Below are 21,554 nucleotides of genomic sequence, written 5' to 3' on the forward strand. Positions count from 1 at the left end.
CCCAGCATCTAGACTTTTTATGTCACTTCCTGATAGTCTTTGACGCATGTTTTTTATGACCCGAGGTAAAAACCAGGGTAATTAAGTGAGCATAATTATTTTCCTAGGAGCTGGGTGGATTGGGTATTTGCAGAAGTTGAGGCAGAGACTATGGAGAAATATTTGCACTTAAAGTCATTATGACCTCCTAGGCAGCAGTAGTTTGAGCATTGTTGTAAACCAGTAACTGTGGGGCAGGAGGCATGTGCAGGAGAGGGGTGGCTGTTGTTTTTTAAGAGCTGGTTGGGGTCTGACTAAATATCTTTGTCAAAAAAGCCGATTCATTGAAACAGCCTGTTCATAGGAATGGGTGAATTTCCTGTGTCAAAAATACATTGGCAAAAATCCCTTATGCTTGGATGTTATCCTGATTGTTCTGGACTACTCTATACAGCTAAACTAATAATTCTATCTTCAGATGGGGGTTTGAATAGTACATAGCAAATAAGTCATGGAGTGAGATGCTGAACGGCAGCATGGATTTCTCTGCTGCTGTGACTAGTACCTGCACTAACTCGTTTAAATCTAGCTGGGATTTGTCTAGTGACACTCCATTCACAGGAATGACTGCACAAAAGATGTATTCAAAGGCTATTCAGTAGCACAGACATTTGTAGAGATTGTGTTTGAAGAGTCTAATGACAGCTGGATATTGTAATGTGATTGATTTTCAAAAGGAGCAGCTGACTGTATGAATTGCTGCATCTATGTATTCTTTGGTATAGCATCAAATGGTACACATGTAAATAGCGTATAACAATTTAAATGGGTTTCTGCAAACCATTGTATCCATCTTTCTGGAGTCTTCATCCAGAAAAGTGGGTAGTTGTTTCCAATTTTGACAAAACATACTTGTCAGGATGGCCAACACAGGCTAATCATCTTTGGTCCTTCTTATGGCATGTGGCAGTATTGTTTCTCTCTTTGCAATACATTCTTTGTCTACAATGAAAATAGCTTCTAGCATAACGTTTCAGTCATTTAACTTCCTAAAGTTGAGAAGTTGCTAATTCTTTAACAAGCCAGGTTCCCTTCTGTAGATTACAAAATGTCAGGCTGAATCTTTCTTTTGAACTCTTCTGCCCTTGCAAGTATGCAGATGAATTAATTGACAGTCCAAACCCAAAAACTGTTGTATGGCATTTTGCACCCAAACTAAAACAGTATCAAACCAACTAAGCAACCTGGTTTTTCAGACATCAAGCACTCTTCCTCAAGTCTGGAGGCCTTGATGCCCAATAGCTTGTCCAGCAGCTCTCTCAACTATACAGAGTTAGTCCTTTTAAGATACCACAAAATACTTGAACAGTCCCTGGACCATTATGATGACTACAATACTTCAACTCTACTATGGCCTGCAAGATATTGAGATTTGCTGTTTAAAGCAGAAAATCCACAACCTGAAGAAGAAAGACGACTGACTACACAGTGACATCTACTTAGCCAGTGTGAGAAACATAACATCATCCCCTGGGGTCTTACCACCTGTAACTCTCTGGCTAATGCACACAACTCCAAATATGCAACCCAGCTATGTCAGAGGATGTCAGATAAACTGAGAAACCATCTTCTTCAACTAACCCCCACTAAAAGAGACCAACTAAAAAAACCCACATCTTGCTTGAGACCTTAGGAGGGGCCCTGGATGCCCAAAAACTTATCCAACAACTGTCACAACAATAAAAGATATCACAAAAATCCTTGCCTCTCAGAAAAATACTTTCCCCAAAACAACGTGTTTTTTATTTATAATACAAATGTAACTATTCTATTTAATATATTGAGAGGCCTGGCAACCTGCCTGAAACACTAGACGGGTAGAAGCGGGCTCGTGCTATATAGTACCATACTTTTCAGGTAGTTCCATTGAAATCAATAGAGGGGTAGTTAGCCATGTTCGTCTGAAGTCAGGTAGAAGGCAAGGCATCTTTGGCCTCTGCTACATGTATTAGTCAATTAACTGGTTAATTGCACAATAAATTTAGACTAGCCACAAGTGCAAAGGAATTAGTACACCATAAAATGACTATCCAGCTATAAAAAGAGCTAACCAACTGCAAAGTTAGTGCTTAAAAATGTGTAACAACTCTATAGCTGGTTTCTATCCAATTTTATTTGAATGTGTGGCATGGCCCTTAGAAACTAACTGATTCAGAGAGGCATAAGCTTTTGTAGGCAACAGCCTATTTAGTCAGATGTATGTGTCACCTTGTGCTGCTTCTTACTGAAGTCAGTGAGACTGCTTAAGGAGTAACATGAATGTATGGACTTATTTCACAGACCAAGTAAGTGTATCATCTTGAACAGCCCCAGTGATACTAGCTAGTGTGAGTCTGCCTCCTCCCCCCCCAGCTTCATGCACCCCCACTTGCTGCATAAGCCACTCTGGCCCTGTCAGAGCTGCAACAGCTGCTTGCCTGGCTTGTACTTGAATTCAAGACGAGGGTTTTTTTTCCCCTTATGCTAAATTGGGGGGGGCTTATCTTAGATTTGAGTATTGGTATGAACTCAATTACCATATTTACAAGTCATTGCCTGGTTCTGCTTTTTTCCAGAATAGTGCTTTTCAGTGGGCTTAGGGGTTGGTTTTTTGTCGTTGTTAATTTATCTAGAACTAGCTAACTGGCTGTCAAGAATGACAGATTTTGGGGAGTATTTACATGGCCCCCTCTTGGCCCCCTGCTCACCCTTTGGAGCCAGCCATGTAAAGACTCTCTCTGCCACCACCACTGCTGCCTCCTCCAGCCTTTGGTGCGGGGGCTCCCTCCCCTTGCCCACCTCCACCTCTCAGTGGGGCTTCTCCCCGATGGCTGTTGTTACAGTTGGGCGGCAGGGGGGCGCCACCACTGTGACCCCTCCATCCCCTCCCCTCCCCTTTCTGCTTGCTTCCCTTCCTTCCTTCTCTGCTGCCTGTCCCCAACAACAGCCTCTCCCCTTCCTCCCTGCCTGCTGCCTCCCCCTTCCTGCCAGCTGTTCTTGGGGCAGCAGGAGGGCCCCGCCACCGCAACCCACCCCCTTCGCTCTCAGGCAGGGAGGTGTGGGGAAGCCCCACTGCTCGGGTGGCCTATGCATGTTTACCGCCACCACAAACCCCCCCGGCAGCAGCTCAAACTTAAGCCTGTGCAGCCAATCGCTGCCTGTCCTGTCGGGGCGCATGTGCAGCTAGTCAAAAGTATGACAGGCAAACTAAGCCCTATTTTTTATTTTTTTTTATATATATGTGTGTGAATTATATGATATGATATTAATAATTATTTTGTGTGTGTGTGTGTGTGTGTGTGTGTATGTATATGTGTGTGTGTATATATGTATGTGTGTGTGTGTGTGTATATATGTGTGTGTGTGTGTGTGTGTGTGTATATAGAGAGAGAGAGAGAGAGAATTACTGAATGGGAGTAAAAGTCAAGACAGATTTCAGTAAGCTTCTTCATTTGCCCGCCTGTTTTTGTTCACAACTGCTTCGCTATATCCAGTTGATGTCTCAAATTGAGCTAATGTCCAGAATCCAAAATGTTCTTTTTGAATCTGGCAAATACACTGCAGGAAAAAGGTGGTTTCTTTCTGTAAATGGCAGTAGCATGTCTTGGAACTGATTCTCCCATCACTTCCGGGGGTTTTTTTGATTACTTAAGCAAAAGCACGTTTGTTGGCAAGTGGCTTTTTAATGTGCACTTTCTTTTGACTAGTTAGGAAGATTTCGATCATTTAATAACATTTACTGACTTTACCTTGTTAGCTGGGGTGGGGACTCTGAAGTTGTGCATTGCTTGCTCCACCTGTCTTCTGCACCCCTTGTAATAGAGGCTTGTCCCAGAGTATCTGTTCCTTCAGTGTTTCCTGGCACTTCTTCATCAGCACTGTAACAGCTGTCTGTCAGGCAAAAAGCTGGCCAAGAATTTTTTTTTTAAATAAATGACAGGTTTTGGCTCCTTTTTCTTTTTTTTCTGGTGATATGGTGTTTGTTGTTGTCAAGTATTTCATGCTCAGCCCCTTGGAAGGTCACATTCTGCTGCTACTGGAAAGCAATAGATTGTTCTGGGAAAGCTGTAGCCATGGCAGAGTGCCTACCTTTTTATATGCAGTTCTAAAATAAAAGGGAAAAATAGCCCAAAATCCTTAATCAAAACACTATAAAGAGTAAAGTGGACAAACTTTCATTTCAAACTCCTAGTATCATTCCAAGGTTGTATATAGAACAATATTTTTTGTGCCTGATCTTGGCTTAAAGCTTGTTTTGTTTTTTAAATAAATTTTAAAAATATGAAATCAATACTATCAAGTGACGCAACAATTCAAAAATAATGTTTTCAGATAGGATCTTTATGACCTGAAAATATATATTAAGATTCTCACTTCTGCCAGGAAAAAGTCCGTTACATCAAAATTTGGGTAGAATTGTTTAAAATGTATTTAAAGCAACTGTGTGTTAGACTTTTTATGAGTACCCTCAAACGATTTGGTTATAGGAAGTAATTTGTACGTGGGAAGGAATTATCAAGGCTGTGTAACATGGCAAATTAATAGCACAACTTGAATTCTTCCTTGCTGGGACTTGTCGTTTTTTCCGCCTCCTTGACTGCCTTTCCTCCTTTGTGCTCCTCAGGAACAGTGTTGGAAGTAGAATATTCTTCCCTTTATCCTGCTGATACAGGAAGTTTTTTAGGTCATCATAACAGAAGAAGATGCATTCTCCTATTTCCATCCCATCCCTATTTGACACCTACAGAAACATCACAGACCTACCTGCATGTTTGCATACTGGCTTCTGTCCCATCCAGGAGAGCACAAAACAACCGCAGACTCGCCCTCTGCCTGAAGAAGGGTGTTTGTACCCGAAAGCTTGCAGAGAACAATTTTCCCAACTATTTAGTTGCTCTAATAAGAGATACCGCAGTTACCCAGAGAAGCTCATCTGCCTCTTCCCTTCCAGACTTTTCAGTCGGGGGGGTGGCATAGGCAAGCCATTTGCTTTTTAAAGAACTTGTGTCTATTTTATATGATACAAATGTAGGATTAGTAGTTCAGTCAAAAGATATATGGGACTTCAAATTACAAGCATGGCTGACTGGTCTGATCTCAAGGCACACCTTAAATGTGTGTTTTGGTCTTTGGCCCTAACATTGCCCACAAACCTTGGAATATGTTAGCAGTGCAACACTAACACTTATTTCTACCTCTTTTAGAATTACAGAAAAAATAAAAATTACCTAGCTAGGAGAAATGTTATGTCTGGGACAAGGCTTTTAGTTTAAAACCATTTTCTTCATTTGCGTAAATTAAGTCCTGACCTTAAGCCTCCCAAATGTCTTTCAGCAGAACCAAGAAAGAACTGACTTGACTGTTCTGATGCTTACAGGTAAAAAGATGCGGGATGGCTTAATGGGCGAATCTAGGATTTTTGGAAAGGGGAGCGGCACATGCAAATGGCATGGCACATCATCCCATCCACATGGGGCTAGCACTGTATTATTCAGTTTAAGATCAAAGCAAAAACAAATGTCAGTATTGGAACGTGCACTAATTGGTAGATTATATATAAAGTTTAACAACACCACACACTAGGCAAAAACAGTCAAATGATAAGGTGTCATTACTCCTGTAGCTATTATGGTTAAATTCACATCACATTCAGATTTATAAAACAAAACATAGCCTGTCTTGAGTGTCTTGACAGTGCCTCCCGTATTTTTCTGTCAGTCATTTCCACATCTGAATTAATATCACCATGTCTGAGTTAAGGTTTTTAACTAGAGCTAAAAACATTTTGCAGGGCTGTGAAATAGAAGACAGACATTACCAGGAATGGCTAACAGACAGAAAGCAGAATTGCAAAGAGAGGATTCTTTGAATAGTGGAACGTCAAGACCATTAAAAAGGAGAGAGGGTTGTTAACGCCTGTGGAGTGGAGGAATCGGGGAGAAGATTATGAGCCATGGAGTGAATTGACTGTCCCAGCACTGTCTAGGAATGCTGCTGCCACTGCCAGGTAGTTGGTATCAAGGTCTGGGTGGAGCAGGAATCGGAGGGGCGTGCAATGGCACCATTGAACCCCCTGGATCCCCCGTGGCTGGTTTGATATTAAGTTGCACAAAGGCAGAAGCCCTATTTCAAGTAAACTTTAAATCGTGGATTACCTCTTGAAGATGGCAGCCTTTTTAAATGTGTCCTCTATCAAACTTTTTGTTGCAAATGTTGTAAGAGGAATGCCACCACTGTATACAAAACAGTCCTTGGCAGAGATCCAAATGTGGTTTCTGACAAACGTAAGGTGGCAATGTGGTTTTTGAAATTCTTTTATCTCTATATTTAGTAAGTGTACCTATATCTTGTAGTTTACAGATACAGTTACATAGATCAGGGGTGTCGAACTGTGGCTGTGGCCTGTGGAGCAGTGTCATGTGGCCTGTGGCAGTGGAGCAGCCAGAAATTTGGGGGCTGACCCGCCATCAAAATCCAGGGTAGGGAGCCCCCTGGGAATGTGTGTGGGTTGGGTTGGGGTGGAGAACGGTGAGAATTGTCTGCGTTAACCTCATCATGGCTTGCCCCACCGCTGCATTCTGATCCAGCCCGCGAGGAGCCCCATGGTTTGTATCTGGCCCTGGGGACAGGGTGAGTGCTTGTACAGCCAAGCTGTAGACTGATTTCAGACTTTGTTAAATGCCAGTATCAATTAACTTTGTCCCTGGGCTTCTAAGGATAACTAGACTGAGAGAGATTGCATATGGCATTCAGCGTTTGTGAAAGTTGGAATCGGGGAAAGGTTATGGGCTTCTCAATTCTTTCCCACCCTCCCCCCTTGCCGTGGAAAAATAAACAACTGGGCCGAGACCGCAACTGCCATGGTCTTGTTTTGGTTAGGCTGAGGTTTTGGGGGACCATGACTCTTTATGTTTGCTCTTCACTGATCTTCCCAGAAGCACAGTGAGACTACATGCTGGCTTGGATAATAATTTAAGAACTAAATGGGAGCCTTTGTCTCACAAGATCTCCAGTCCTTCAAATTAGTTTCTTGCCTAAGAGCCTAGGGGCATGGGAGGGAAAAGCATATTTAGCTAAAGGTCTTTGATTTCACTCTTCCTATACCTTTTAAAAAAATCCTAGGGTGCTCATACCAGGCACACTCATAGAAATGTTACACCTACTTACTCAAGTTCATGCAGAGAAAGGATTCTTTTTGATATATTTTCATTGCTAACTTTATGACATTGCGGGCATTAAACAGTTGAATCGAGGTTCCTTGTATAGCAATAGCTTCATTAGAGACCCATATGTAAAATGGAACCTACTCTGCAAAAACGGTTTCCTGAGGTGGGGACCACTGCTATTGCAGTTTCCTGTTATCCTAATATAAATATCAATATCACGGAGGTTAAGTGTGCACAGAAAAAAATGTGACTTTCAGCACCTGGTGGTTAGATCGTTAGCTCTCTGTTCTTAACAGTACATAGCAGAAAGATGACTTTGTCTTAAATGAGGGAAATCCCAAAATAACAAGGAAAATACACTGTTGTTTATATACTGCCAGAATCTTGTATACTGTTACTGGTAAGTCATAAGCCTGCAGAGAGTGTTTGCCAAGTAATATTAATACCTTCATTGAAGGGAGTAAAAATACCATCTGTTGAATTGGAGAAGAAAAGTATTGTTCTTAGTGGGTAGTAGTTTATACTCTACTTTTAACAAATGGAGTAATTGTCCAGCAAAAAAAAATGTTTTGATCAGTTGGACTTCCTGGTATAAAGAAAACAAGTCAAAAAGCTTTCCATAAGCAATGTATGCAGTGGCCTTCTTTGGTATCCTGTGCAAGAGAATAGAAGTAACCTTAAACTTTTTCTTCTAATCATGCAAGTGGACCACGCTGCATAATTTTCGAAATGTTTTCCCTTTAAAACTCCAAAGGTGCCACTAGTGCAATAGTAAAAAATGACTCCCATGATCAAAACATGTAATGGAGTTTCACTGTAAGACTTGGAAGCTGGGGGCTTCATTTCAAAACTTGCAGAACTTCATCTTAAATGATGATACTTCAGTAACTTGGACATATGCCACTTCCCAAAACTGCTTCACTTTGAAGTGCCTGTATACTATGCCTAGCAGCACCAGGTTTTTAACCTTTTTTTTTTTTATCTGCACATTGACAATCCAGAAGCTAAAAACATGCACAACATGCAGCTCAATTAAGGCATGTTTTCTGCTGCATAAACTCTAGATTTGAAGTCAGTGGTGGTTTTAAAATAAAATTATCATTTCTAATTGCAAGGATTGATGGACTGGCATGCTTATAACTGCGGTGCATCTGCATGAGTTAATAACAAAGGCAATTTTATTGTTAAAATATTCACACAGCAGACCTTCGCCTCTGTCTCTTCTCTCATCATAAGGTTCTGCCCTTGGAGAGTTCTTTCCATGGGAATTTAAAATGCTTCTTAGGCTTGAAAGGCTGTTTGAACAGATCCAGGCTTCAAGGTGAACTATAGAAAGTTGACCCTGTCTTTGTTTTCTTTTGTTTTTTTTCTATCTATAAAGTGGTTTCAAAGTCCTTTTTAGTAAGGACTCCTCCTCTGCTCTTGCACCTGGTCTTGGTAGGCTGGGCAAAATATGCATATTCTTTCTGTCTGGGTGTGGGATTGTTTTTTTCCCCAGTTCTGTTAATTTAATATGATTAAAAAAGCCATATTAAAAGGACTACAACAGTGATCCTCAACGAGAGTGTCGAGAGACTCTTTGAGGGGTGCTGCAGGGCTTGGTATGCAAATGCCTATTTATAATTCACAAAATAAACCCAAAGATTTCAAATAGGAATCCATGGAGTCAAAAACATTCTGATCTGTTGTGGTCTTACAGCAGTTCTCCTGTTGCAAAGAATTCAGACTGATTTTTCTGTAGTCAAGCAATAAGTAAAAGCTATGGGTTGGCATTTTTTGGGGAGGTGCCTTGAGTTTAACAAGGGGTGCCTTGAGTTTGGAAAGGTCGAGAACCACTAGGCTATAGAGTCTAAAGCTGTGTTAGCCGGCTGGATTGTATGTAGCTTTTGCTGCAGAACAACTTCTGATGTGTTAGTCTTCGAAAAATCCCATTGAGTGCTGTCTGAAGCAGGTGACAGCATTTTGTAGCCCAATCTGTATTACAGCCAGCTGATGCAGCTGCTGACTTCAGTAGTGTGCTCTTTTATATTTTTAATGTTGTTTTTGCAGTTGTGTTAAGATGACCTGATGGGAGAAAAGGGAATACTTCCTCACACCCAATCTGGGGGTCCTTACTTCTTTCTGGTTGCCAGAGGGGTGTGAAGCACTGGACCGACTTGGTCATATGGCTGGAATATACATTTCAACTTCGTGATGCATTATTTGAGGAGAAATGTTTGAGGTTTTAGACTGTTCAAATTTCGGTAAACCAGTGTCCCCTTTTTCAAATTACGTAGCGCTGGATGCAAGTTAGGACCTGAGATTATTTTTAACGCAGGAAAGGAAGTATTGTTCTTCCTTTTCCCACCAACTTTGAGCCAGTTTCTTTGTATTGCGATGGAACGCGAGTTGCCCAAGCCGCAGGCCCACTTCAGCTGACAGCAATAGGCTTTGTGTAACTAAAAGTCACCCAGGAGCCTGTGAACAGTTGGGCCTGTCTCCTGAACCTTTTGAAATCCCTTGGCCACAAGAGTGTTTATTTTTATCAGAGCTAACTGCCACTGACAGTCTCACATTACTCTCTTAATAAAGCAAACAAAAGAAACAGGTCTCCTATAGAAATGCCAGCCATTCTTCTCTTGAGATCCTTCTGTGGATACCCTCTTCCCAAGAAAAGCGTGGAAGGAAGGAAGCCTTTCTAAAATGGACTATCTCTGTCCTGAGAATTAGCAGACAGTTGTGGATTTCTGAAAAGGCCTGTGTGCACAGGCCCACTGTATCACGTCACTCAGATCTGCAAGTAAATTTTACAAATGGATGCAACGTGTACCTTTTCTCTATCTTGGACCAATGCTTGAGAGGTCTGTTTGTTTGGCAGGGCTTGTTTTCTTTGGCCTGCAAATAGTCTAATTGAATTAAATAATTTGTAGTTTTTCTTTCGCATAGTATGATTATAGGGCAGCGAAACAATAGCTAAAAATATCAGTGCGTGAGTATTATTTGGTAGTTAAAGTAAGGCTTCTGGTCCTATTACCATCCTTACTTTGATTCATTGTATAAGGTATATATGATGATTTTTAGCTTTGAGATCTGAACTCTCTGAAATAGGTATAAATGTACCGCAGATTGTAGGGCTGTTGGAAAATTTACTGCTTGAAGGGAGGGAAGCAGTGTAACACCCTTGTTAAATGCTCAAACTCTGTATTTGTAGTAGGGAATACATTTCCTAAATGAAGCATGGAACTTCAAAACACTTTTCCTTTTGCCATTACACTGTAGTAAGGACAAATTGGCAAGTGACAAATTCAGAGCATAGCATGTGTTTAAGAACTGACAGTAAGGCTTAGTTTCAGATGTCTATTTGCTATTGACCCCTGTGTAAGAAAGTCACAAGACTCTGCAGAACTGTTTGATATACCTGTCTTAGCATAACCATTTGCTACACTCTTCTAAGTGTTAATTAGTCTCAGCTTAGGAATTTGCATGATATTGTCTTCTACTGTGGCTAAAAACTACTAATATACCATGTAAAGCCAAATCCATCCATTTTGCACAAAATTCCATGTTTGTGAGTTAAAGTGCCTCTTGCTTTCAGTGCCAACTTTAAACTTCAAGGGTAGCAGAAGCTGGACTTCATTACCAAAGTTCATTGTAATGATTTGTCAGATTTTTTTGAGAGTAGTCAACACTTGTGCAAGTTTACATGCTTTTCTATATTTGGTTTTGTTTAGTTTTAATTGAACAAAGCTCTTGAAAAGTCAGGCTGACATTCTTGCTTTATGTCTGTATTAGTATACTAGAAGAGGGGGAGTTTATATTTTTTTTAAGATTCTATACGTGCTATAACATTTGTTTATCTCAAGATCAAGTGCAGCATAGAGGTGAAAAGGAGACAGAAAGTTGATTGTAAATTAATTTCTTCCATCTTCTTTCCTTACTATAGAACCAGTTAGTTCCAGAAGTTCAAAGATAATACTTGTGAAAATGTTCCTTCTGATAAAAACTTCTAGAATATAGTACTTGGTACACTATTGGCCATCTGACTTGCAGTTTACTGCCTTAAATTATCTTGCTTTGCTTGTTTTTTAGCTGGCTAGTGTGATTATTTGTAGTCCAGATTTTAGGCATGAAACAAGAGACCTTTCAGTAAATGTTAGCAGCCATCCATAACATGGGGCAAACTAGTTCTCTGTGTTATCAGGATCCGATCACAAGAGAATCTGGAGATGGGGACCCAAGTGGTGTTCATATGACACCAGCAAGTTGACCAAAAGAGCCTTTCATTTGTTTTATGTGCTTTGGCAAGAGGCACTGGGTTAGAGTTTCCTTTTTATTATTAAAATCCTAACACAAGCCACCTGAGCTTGAAATACGCTGCTGATGTACGTTCTTCCTAATGATACTTAGTCTGTGAAAGACCCTACACTTTCTTTCCTATAGGATAAGTAAATATATTGAGAATCTCATGTATGGACATGTGAGCATTTGCTTTTATTGCAATAAAAAAATATAGAGACTGCCATTTGTCACAGCTCTATGCTTGCACAGACCCTAGTATTTTTCAAAACTGAATTCTCAAGTGCAGTGGAGCATGTTTTGCAGTACCAGTTAGACATGAGAGAGCAAAAGTGCCTGCATATCCCCCTTTTGGTTCCTGTTTGAAACTGGTTTGACCCTCAATTTTAACTTGGAGCAGCCTCACTAATCCCTTTAAGAGCTATTGTGAATTTGGCAGGACTGTCTGCCCCACAACATCAGGACCTCCAAAAAATGTGATAATGACAATGAAGGATGAGTGAGGAAGGAGAAATCAATGCGATAGATGCACTGTAGACAAGCAAAGTCCTACCACTATACAGTACTGTGCTCTCCTTGTCTCATCATGTCTGGTAACATTTAGCTAGATAGTAGGATTCTTTAACAGGCACCCCATCATTATTCTGTATGTACGGCCTTCACCTAAACTGCTAAATACAGATGTTAAATACGTAGCTCAGGGGATCACTTGCTTGGTTGTTAGACTTAGGTTTTAAACTATGACTAAGAAGCAATGCTTGTAATGAAAGCACTGAAAGAGACTCCATGCCATGCAGCACGTGGGATCCTGGACCTCTGAGCTGAAGTGAAAAAATTCTGCGTGTGCACAGCAGGTCAATTTACGCAGTTGCTAGCCAGAATTTTCAAGGTTACTGTTGATTATTATGTACCTCAGCTTTCAGCATTTGCAAAACCTTTTTCAAATAGGGCTGGTTTTATTTCAAAAGTCTTGGAAGAGCTTAATGTTAGTAGAAGTTATTTGTGACTGTTGACTTTGTCATTAGATAACTGTAGAAAGGAACTTTGCAACCTCTCTTCTAGTAAAAAATATTTTACCTTGTTAATTAACACCAGGAAAAAATGGGGGGGAGTCTTCATCTTGCAGTGCTGATTTGGTTTCACTGCTTTCCATGTGTCGTAGGAGTTCTGTTCCACCTTTTGGCAGTGAGGACCTTCTTTTGTCATAACCAGGAAGAAATTATTTTTGTATGAAAATTCAAAATATGAAAAGGATTTGAGGGGATGAACAGTAGATACTTTTTCTAGCTTTAATATATTGGGCTAGGACTTGACACCCACCTGGTCTTCTCCCTACCTCTGCCTCCAGTTGGCTGCAAGATACTTGGGCAAGTCACTTTACTTCATTGCAGCCTGCCCCTGCCCGTTGACTCTGTGTTGGCTAATCTAAGTCATGCAGTGCATGGGGAGCTCATACCTAGGTCAGGACCCCATAGTGCTAGGCACCAAACAAACACAGAACAAAAAAATGGGCTCTGCTCCAGCAAGCTTTAAGCCAAAGTAGAAGAGGTGAAAGGTGCATGAGAAAAAACACTGCTAAATGGGGAGAATACAAGGAAACAGACGGCAGAGGTCCCTGTGAAAAGTGCCCACAGCATACCAGCTTCTTAAACACCCAACCTGTAAACTCCTTCAGACAGGGCATGTCTCTGCTGTATTTCTACAGCACTCAGCGGGTGAGGGCACTGACAGTAGTTGTTGCCTGTGGGCACAAGTGGAATACAAGCAATTATGTATCTGAAATTTTGTATTTCAAACTCTCTGGCTAGCTTTCAGGTGGATTTTCACTTTTTAAATGAGACCTTCTTTAAATAGAAATAAAATCTTGTGCTTTAATATTTTCCTGTTGTAGCTTAATTTTTAAAATCTCTTTTCTCCTAGATGTCAAGAAAGACTGGTCAGATCACGCACTGTGGTGGGAAAAAAAGAAAACCTGGCTCCTCAAAACTCACTGGACCTTGGACAAATATGGTATACAAGCTGATGCTAAGCTCCAGTTCACTCCTCAACATAAATTACTTCGTCTTCAACTTCCAAACATGAAGTATGTGAAAGTGAAAGTGAATTTCTCTGATAGAGTCTTCAAAGCAGTATCTGATATCTGTAAGACTTTCAGTAAGTATCAGATTCTTAGCAAGCTCAAAGGTCTTTGCTCCAAGATCTAAATGGCTTTACAGTAGTTCTTGCTGTATGTTAGTTTGAAGTGACATTTTTTCTACTGTCAATTATGTAGAAAATCAAACATGAAGCTTTAACCTTTCTTCTGTCTTGAGTTCTATACCTTTCTAACTAATTCTTGATGCTGCTCCATCTTCAGCACTTAAAATCCAGATAACTAAATTGTCTGTGTGTGTGTCTAGTTACTCTAGGATAGGGTTTGGCTATCTTAAACTGTGCTTAAGATAGCCAAACCCTACAAAAGTAATTGGTAAAATAATGTTGTTGTTGCAAAACAGCATTTAGTATGGAAACAGATATAAAAATAAGATGACTTACGAGGCAAAGCTATACCAGTTTTGCTTTAAGTTAAAATTGTTGGTGTCGCCTCTTAATTTTCATGCAAAACAGTACACTACATATTTAAAAAACTGAAAAAGAATATGTGCCAGGCTCATAGGTCACCCTCCAGTGGCTGATCATGTTGGTGATCAAGCCATCATACTTCACTGTAAAATTCTGTGCATTGGAAGTGCTGGTTCATTCTCACTTCCCCTCCTTGATGAGAACGAAGGGGCAATGGAAGGAAGTGTTCTTCACTGAGTTCATTAGGCTCCCCACTAGGGTAGCACTCCTATGTAGAGGTGCACTGATGCATTGGTCCAATATTGGATTGGCACCGATATAAAGAAAATTGACTATATTGGAAATCAACTTTTTTTGCCTGATGTAGCCAGTAGTGTGGACAATAAATGCCCCATGCACACCTTGGGTTTCTGAGGATATAAGGGCCAGATCCTGGAGACTAACAGTATCCAAACAGCTAAGCCAGGTAGAGATCCATACAGGAGACTTAAGATGCAACATAGGAGTAGGGGTGCACCGCTAGAGATTTTTTGGGCCAATACTGATAGCCGATTTTTAAGGAAGCATATCAGCCATACCAATCCTATTTCCAATACGCAGCCCGGCAGCTTAAAGAACAGTGTCCAGCTGGTAAGTCTGTTGTGGTAGAAGGGAAGGGGCAGAGGGGAGAGACAGATCAAGGCCCCCGCGGTGAGGGAGGGAGTGGAGCTGGGGCTCAGTCTGCTGGAGTGAGGCAGGGCATGGGGCAGAGCTGCGGCTCGTCTGCGGGGGATGGGGGTGGAGGGAGGCTCCCGCCACTGTGCACCCTGGGAGGGTATGGGGGGAGGGGTGTGGCTCCCGGATCTGCATGGAGCAGGGCAGGGCAGCTGCCATTGCTGACTGAGGCTGGTGTTGGGCTCTTCCTGGCAGGGGCTGGGCCGGGCTGTGCTCAGGGTGGGTGGCGGCGGTGCTGGGAAGGGGGTTGGGGAGGCTATTGTGATTTTGGGGGGGGGAGGGCTGGCTGCTCCCATGCCCCTTCCCTTCCCGTTCCATCACAACAGACTTACCAGCTGGACACTGCTCTTCAAGATGCCAGGCTGCATATCGGATGGGTATTGGCCGATATGCCTCCTTAAAAATCAGCTATCAGTATCGGCCCAAAAAATCTCTGTTGTTGCACCCCTGCTCCTATGTTGTATCTTAAGTTTCCTGTAGGGACCTCTCTCCCTGCCTTAGCTGTTTGGATGCTGTTAGTCTCCAGGATCCAGCCCTTCTATCCTCAGAAACCCAAGTTGTGGCTTGTAATCTGAGTATTGAGCACAAAAGGTGGCTATTTGTAGATGTCTATCTTAAATTTTATGTTCCAGTTCTGTGGTCATCTCTTTCTATTTAGCACTGCCTAATAACAGTATTCAGCCTGGCTTATCACACTGTGTTCCTTCACTCAAGGGCAGTCTCTGTTCCAAAAGGAAATGAGCATCAGCGTGTCTTCCTAACTGGAGTCTGCAATTTGAGCTTTGTCATAGTAAATCTATTTCTGCTTTCAAAAAGAAGATATGGATTACTCTTGGCTGACCCATTTATGTCATTAGGCAGGAAGTGCTTAGCTATAAGTGAACTATTATGACATGGCCTTAATATGTATTTAGCTACAAATGCATGTGGTTGATTTAATTCTTTCACTAAAATAGCAGTAAAGAATCTTAAGTTTTCCCTCTTTCAATTAGGCTTTAAAAGCTTTATTTGAATCCCCTTCCATCCACCATTTTTTTTTTTAATACTTTATCTATCAAGTATTAAACCTTTTGCTGCCAAAGATGTCATGAGCTTCTGCTTTGTTGCTAGTGAATCTGCAGAAGTGAGTCACATCAGGAAATTCTGGTAAGGTTAATCACTTAAGATCTGTTACTGATGCCACAGAACATTCAGCGCCTTACATGGGTTTAAGCATAGTAGTTTATATTATGTCTGAGATGTTTTTGATCAGTTTAAAGAGCAAATGCTCAAAGATGCTGGTAGGTAGGATAAGGTAAATGATTCCATGCAGCTAACTGAACCTCAGCTGTGACTTTGTATGGGTGACAGGTATTTTTGTTGCAGCTAGAACCTATGCAGTTCTTGGGAGCATGTTCCCATCCCTTCCACTCTTCCCCTAGAGCGCACGAAGAGTTTGAGTCAAGTATCAGATTAGCTCTGCTGGTGTAGAGGGGAGTGTTGTAATTAACCCTGTCCACCTATCTTTAGTTAATTTTATTTTCTTACTAGGCCAGATTTCTTAGATCAAAAACTATTTGATTTATTTATAATTGGATTCCCACTGTCTAGTCTTTGTCCCTCTGGGTTTACTGGGGGCCACATATTACTGGCTCCACAGAGCATAGCTACCAAATCGAGTAGTAGCAAGATGGAAGGGGAATAGCAGTGCTTGCAGGATGAGATGTGGAAGGAGGGAAGTATCTGAACAGACCTCTCTGAATTTTCTTGGGGCTGCACCAGAAGCTGTTCATGTGGAAGTAATGGTACCCAAACACTTCTACAGGAAAAAGGATATAAGAGCTGATTAAAGGCATATGAAGGACAGATGATATAAAGGGCAAGTTATCTTGTTTTTTCTGTAGTCCATGAACTTCCTGAGTGGATCTTGGAATCCTTCCTGGCTGCTAAAACATACCAGCATTTTGTTTATCCTCTCTTCCCAGAGTTTGCCCAAAAAAGCTGCCACTTAGACTTCTTCTGTGTCTGAGACTTACTTGAGATATATGTGAAACCTTTTAGGAAAAGTCTTGAGCACTGGCTCTGCCCTTTTTCTTTCCTGTTTGTGACCTCCATGGTGGGCCAGGATTCAGAGGAGGGAAGGGCATGTCCTTGGACACTAGATCAGTGTGCTGCATGCCTGAGGATTGGAGAATTGAAAATACTTATTTGAGGCTTGTTATCTTGCAAAATTCCTTTCCATGCCAAGAGACCACATGACTGTTGGGCAAAAGGAGTGGTGCCTTGCTGAATCTGCACAGGGACTGTTTGCTGCTGGAAGATTTTGGAGATATGTGGCTCTGTCCATTTGTCAGTGGATTTCACATTTGTGTCATTTCCCTCCTCCACCTTCCCTTTCCCTCTGTATTGTGGGCTCCCTCCCCCTCTCCCCAAGACCTCTTTTATGAGTGAGTCAGCCTAAAGATCTGTGGGTGGGAAAACAGGAGCCCTGCTAGACAACTGAGTGCTCTGTGGCTTTTGGACACAGGGTGGTCAGACAGATGACAGACTAGTTAGTTGTAGCCGCAAGGTTTTTGTTCTTTACTTCCCCAAAATGTGTGTGTAATCATGGGCTAACAAGGGTCTCTTGCAAACAGTAACTTGGACACTGTTGTCCATGGTGTTCCCAAGTTTGGGTTTGTTCCCCCTCTCCTCCTCCAGGGGAGATGACTCTTTTGGTGGCTAGGTCATCTCAGCTCTGCGGCCCCCCCATTGGGCACCTCAGAGACGGCCACCCAGACGGAGCCCATGGTTCCAGGCTCCGCGCAGACGGAGCCCCTGGCTCTTGGCTGCGGGGGCTGCCTGTCCCTTTTTCAGGCTCTGGGGCCAGGGAGCATGGCCACCTCCCCTTGCGGGGTCTGCTCCCTACTGGGGTCTCTGGCGCGCCAGCTGGAGGAGCTCCAGGCCACAGTCCAGAGACTGCGTGCCGTAAGGGACTGCGAGCAGGAGATCGACTCCTACTGCCAGGCCCTTCTCCCCCGGGAGCCGCAGGGGAGAGCACCGTCTCCCTCCAGGACTAAGGAGGACTCTGGGACCTCCCGCTCTGCCCAGTCAGGGGCATGGACCAAGGTGGTCAAGGGCCCCAAGGCCCGCCGCACCAAGGCCCCTGCCCTGCCGGAGCTTAGCAACAGGTTTGCACCTCTTGCAGCCCCGGCAGAGCCCGCGCAGTTGCCAGCTCCCGCAGGCAACGCAGGCTCAACCACAGCTACTGCCCCCGCTCTCCCCAAGACGAAACGAAAGGTGTTTGTTGTGGGAGACTCCATCCTGTGGGGCACTGAGGGGGCAATCTGCCGCCCCGACCCCTTAGCCCGGGAAGTCTGCTGCTTCCCTGGGGCCCGCATCCGAGACATTGCGGAGAGGATGCCGCAGCTCCTCTGGCCCACAGACCACTACCCCACGCTCCTTATTCATGTGGGCACCAATGACACAGCTCGGAGCACCCCCAGCCAGGTCATGAGGCGCTACAGGGAGTTGGGAGCGGGGCTTAGGGGTCTGGGAGCTCAGGTGGTGTTTTCGTCGATCTTCCCAGTCTCGGGCTATGGGCTGAGGAGGGAGAGGAGGATCCACGCAGTGAACCAAAGACTGCGGAGCTGGTGTCATCGGGAAGGCTTTGACTTCCATGACCACAGCCCACTGTTTGGCGAGAGAGGCAGCGAGCTGCTGGGAAGAGATGGCCTCCGCCTCTCTCCCCTGGGGAGGAGGCTCTTCTCAGCCAGGCTGGCTGACCTGCTCCACCGGGCTTTAAACTAAGCCCGCTGGGGGATGGGGGGACTACTGCCCCTGCTGGCCCGCTGAGCAACCCTTGCAAAGCCAGCAGACCAAGGCACTTAAGGGAGCCCACCCCTGCCCCAGCCCTGGCACAATCTGTGGGCAAGGCAAGAGCCCCCAAGGGGACACTTGCCTGCCTGTACACTAATGCCAGGAGCCTGGGCAACAAGCAGGAGGAGCTCGTCCTCCTGCTCAGTGCAAAGAATTATGACGTCATTGGGATAACGGAGACCTGGTGGGACTCCACCCATGACTGGACCACAGGTATAGAGAGCTATACCCTGTACAGGAGGGATCGTGTTGACAAAAGGGGCGGGGGTGTAGCTCTCTATGTGAAGGAAAGCTACATGTCCCTGCAAGCTGATGTTGGCGACCAGCATGGACAGCTAGAGACCCTCTGGGTAAAAATTCGTGGGGAATATGGCACAGGGGACACAACGGTGGGAGTCTACTACAGACCTCCCACTCAAAGTCCTGAGCTTGACCAGGAGTTCGCCCGGGAACTGACTGAGGCCGCTCGCTCCAGGACCTTGGTTGTCATGGGGGACTTCAATTACCCGGACATCTCGTGGGAAGATCACTCAGCAAAATCCGAGCGGTCGCAAAGCTTTCTCTCGTGCGTGGATGACCTCTACCTGACTCAAGAAGTCTATGGACCAACAAGAGGCAAAGCGCTGCTCGACCTGGTACTGGCTACGGGGGACGACCTAATCGGCAACCTAGCGATCGATGGGAAGCTGGGTGACAGCGACCACGAACTGATTACCTTCGCCATCTGCCATAAAGCTGGCAAGTCAGTCAGCAACACCGAAGTCCTTGACTTCAGAAAAGCTGACTTTGACAAGCTCAAGAGGCTAGTCGGTCAGGCCCTCAGGGACCATGACGCCAGGGAGATGTGAGTTCAAGAAGAGTGGTTGCTTCTCAAGGAAGCGATCCTCAGTGCACAAGCTAAATCTATTCCAACACAGAGGAAAGGCAGCAAGAAGGCACAGCAGCCCTCCTGGCTCTCCAGGGACCTAGCGGACCTCCTGCGGCTAAAAAGGAAAGCCTACAAAGGATGGAGGACGGGATTCACCTCCAAGGAGGATTATTCTGCGCTGGTCCGGTCCTGCAGGGACCAAACCAGGAAAGCCAAGGCTGCAACTGAGCTCCAACTAGCTTCAAGCATCAAGGACAACAAAAAGTCCTTTTTCAGATATGTGGGGAGCCGGAGGAAAGGCAAGGGCAATGTTGGACCCCTGCTAAACCAGATGGGGCAACTGACATCTGACGCCCAGGAAAAAGCCAACCTATTAAATGGGTACTTTGCGTCAGTCTTTCATCAGTCCCATGGGACGCCCATGCCTGCTATGGGACAGAGAGATCCGGGTGATGGGGATCCCCTACCCTCCATCAATGCTGACCTCGTGAAGGAACACCTTGAGAAGCTGGATACCTTCAAGTCAGCCGGCCCTGACAACTTGCACCCCAGGGTACTCAAGGAGCTGGCGAGCGTCATAGCCCAGCCCCTGGCACGGGTCTTTGAAAACTCCTGGCGCTCTGGTGTAGTGCCCGAAGACTGGAAGAAGGCCAATGTGGTGCCAATCTTCAAGAAAGGGAGGAGAGTGGATCCGGCTAACTACAGGCCCATTAGCCTGACTTCTATCCTGGGGAAGATCCTAGAAAAGTTTATTAAGGAGGCTATCCTTGATGGACTGGCCCAGGCTAACATCCTGAGGGACAGCCAGCACGGGTTTGTTGCAGGTAGGTCTTGTTTGACCAATCTCATTTCCTTCTACAACCAGGTGACCTATCACCTGGACAAGGGAGAAGAGATTGATGTCATATATCTTGACTTCAAAAAAGCTTTTGATCTGGTATCCCATGATCACCTCTTGGCCAAACTGGCCGGTTGTGGCCTTGGCTCCACCACGATCCGCTGGCTGGGAAACTGGCTCCGTAGTTGGACCCAGAGGGTTGTGACTGATGGCAGTCACTCATCGTGGTGCCCTGTGACCAGTGGGGTCCCTCAAGGCTCTGTCCTGGGACCCATCCTGTTCAACATGTTCATTAATGATGTGGACATTGGAGTCAGAAGCGGACTGGCCAAGTTCGCCAATGACACCAAACTTTGGGGCAAAGCATCCACGCCAGAGGACAGGCGGGTGATCCAGGCTGACCTGGACAAGCTCAGCAAACGGGCAGACGAGAACCTGATGGTGTTTAACACCGAAAAATGCAAGGTTCTCCACCTTGGGAGGAAAAACCTGCAGCTTCCTTATAGGCTCGGCAGTGCTACGTTGGATAGCACTACAGAAGAAAGAGACTTGGGGGTCATCATTGACCACAAGATGAACATGAGTCTGCAATGCGATGCTGCGGCTAGTAAAGCGACCAAAACGCTGGCTTGCATCCATAGATGCTTCTCGAGCAAATCCCGGGACGTCATTCTCCCCTTGTACTCGGCCTTGGTGAGGCCGCAGCTGGAGTACTGCATCCAGTTTTGGGCTCCACAATTCAAAAAGGATGTGGAGAAGCTTGAGAGAGTCCAGAGGAGAGCCACGTGCAGGATCAGAGGTCAGGAAAACAGATCTTACGATGACAGGCTGAGAGCCATGGGACTCTTTAGCCTGGAAAAGCGTAGGCTCAGGGGTGATCTGATGGCCACCTATAAGTTTATCAGGGGTGACCATCAGGGTCTGGGGGAACATTTGTTCACCAGAGCGCCCCAAGGGATGACGAGGTCGAATGGTCACAAACTCCTGCAAGACCGTTTCAGGCTGGACATAAGGAAGAATTTCTTTACTGTCCGAGCCCCCAAGGTCTGGAACAGTCTGCCAGCGGAGGTGGTTCAAGCACCTACATTGAACACCTTCAAGAGTAAATTGGATGCTTATTTTGCTGGGATCCTATGACCCCAGCTGACTTCCTGCCCTTTGGGCAGGGGGCTGGACTCGATCTCCCGAGGTCCCTTCCAGCCCTAATGTCAATGAAATCTATGAAATCTATGAAATTGGGTTGCAGAAGTATGAGACTGTGTGTTTAAAAATAGTT

General features: G+C 44.4%; 1 protein-coding gene across 5 annotated transcripts in view; it reads left to right on the forward strand.

Annotated features, from left to right (window-relative positions):
* FERMT2 (FERM domain containing kindlin 2) overlaps positions 1-21,554 on the forward strand; it is a 93,415-nt gene that overhangs the window by 13,757 nt on the left and 58,104 nt on the right. For 4 of the 5 annotated variants that reach the window (XM_090034388.1, XM_090034389.1, XM_090034390.1 and 1 more), the window contains exon 2: positions 13,380-13,613. In XM_090034388.1, coding sequence (XP_089890514.1) covers positions 13,380-13,613 — 234 coding nt within the window. Of the gene's footprint in view, positions 1-5,991; positions 6,026-13,379; positions 13,614-21,554 lie in introns of those variants that run through there. The other variant, XM_090034392.1, reaches the window with a different exon arrangement.

The sequence above is a fragment of the Crocodylus siamensis genome, chromosome 2 (genome assembly GCF_052110815.1).
Source record: "Crocodylus siamensis isolate JL-2025a chromosome 2, ASM5211081v1, whole genome shotgun sequence".
NCBI classification, from domain to species: Eukaryota; Metazoa; Chordata; order Crocodylia; family Crocodylidae; genus Crocodylus; species Crocodylus siamensis.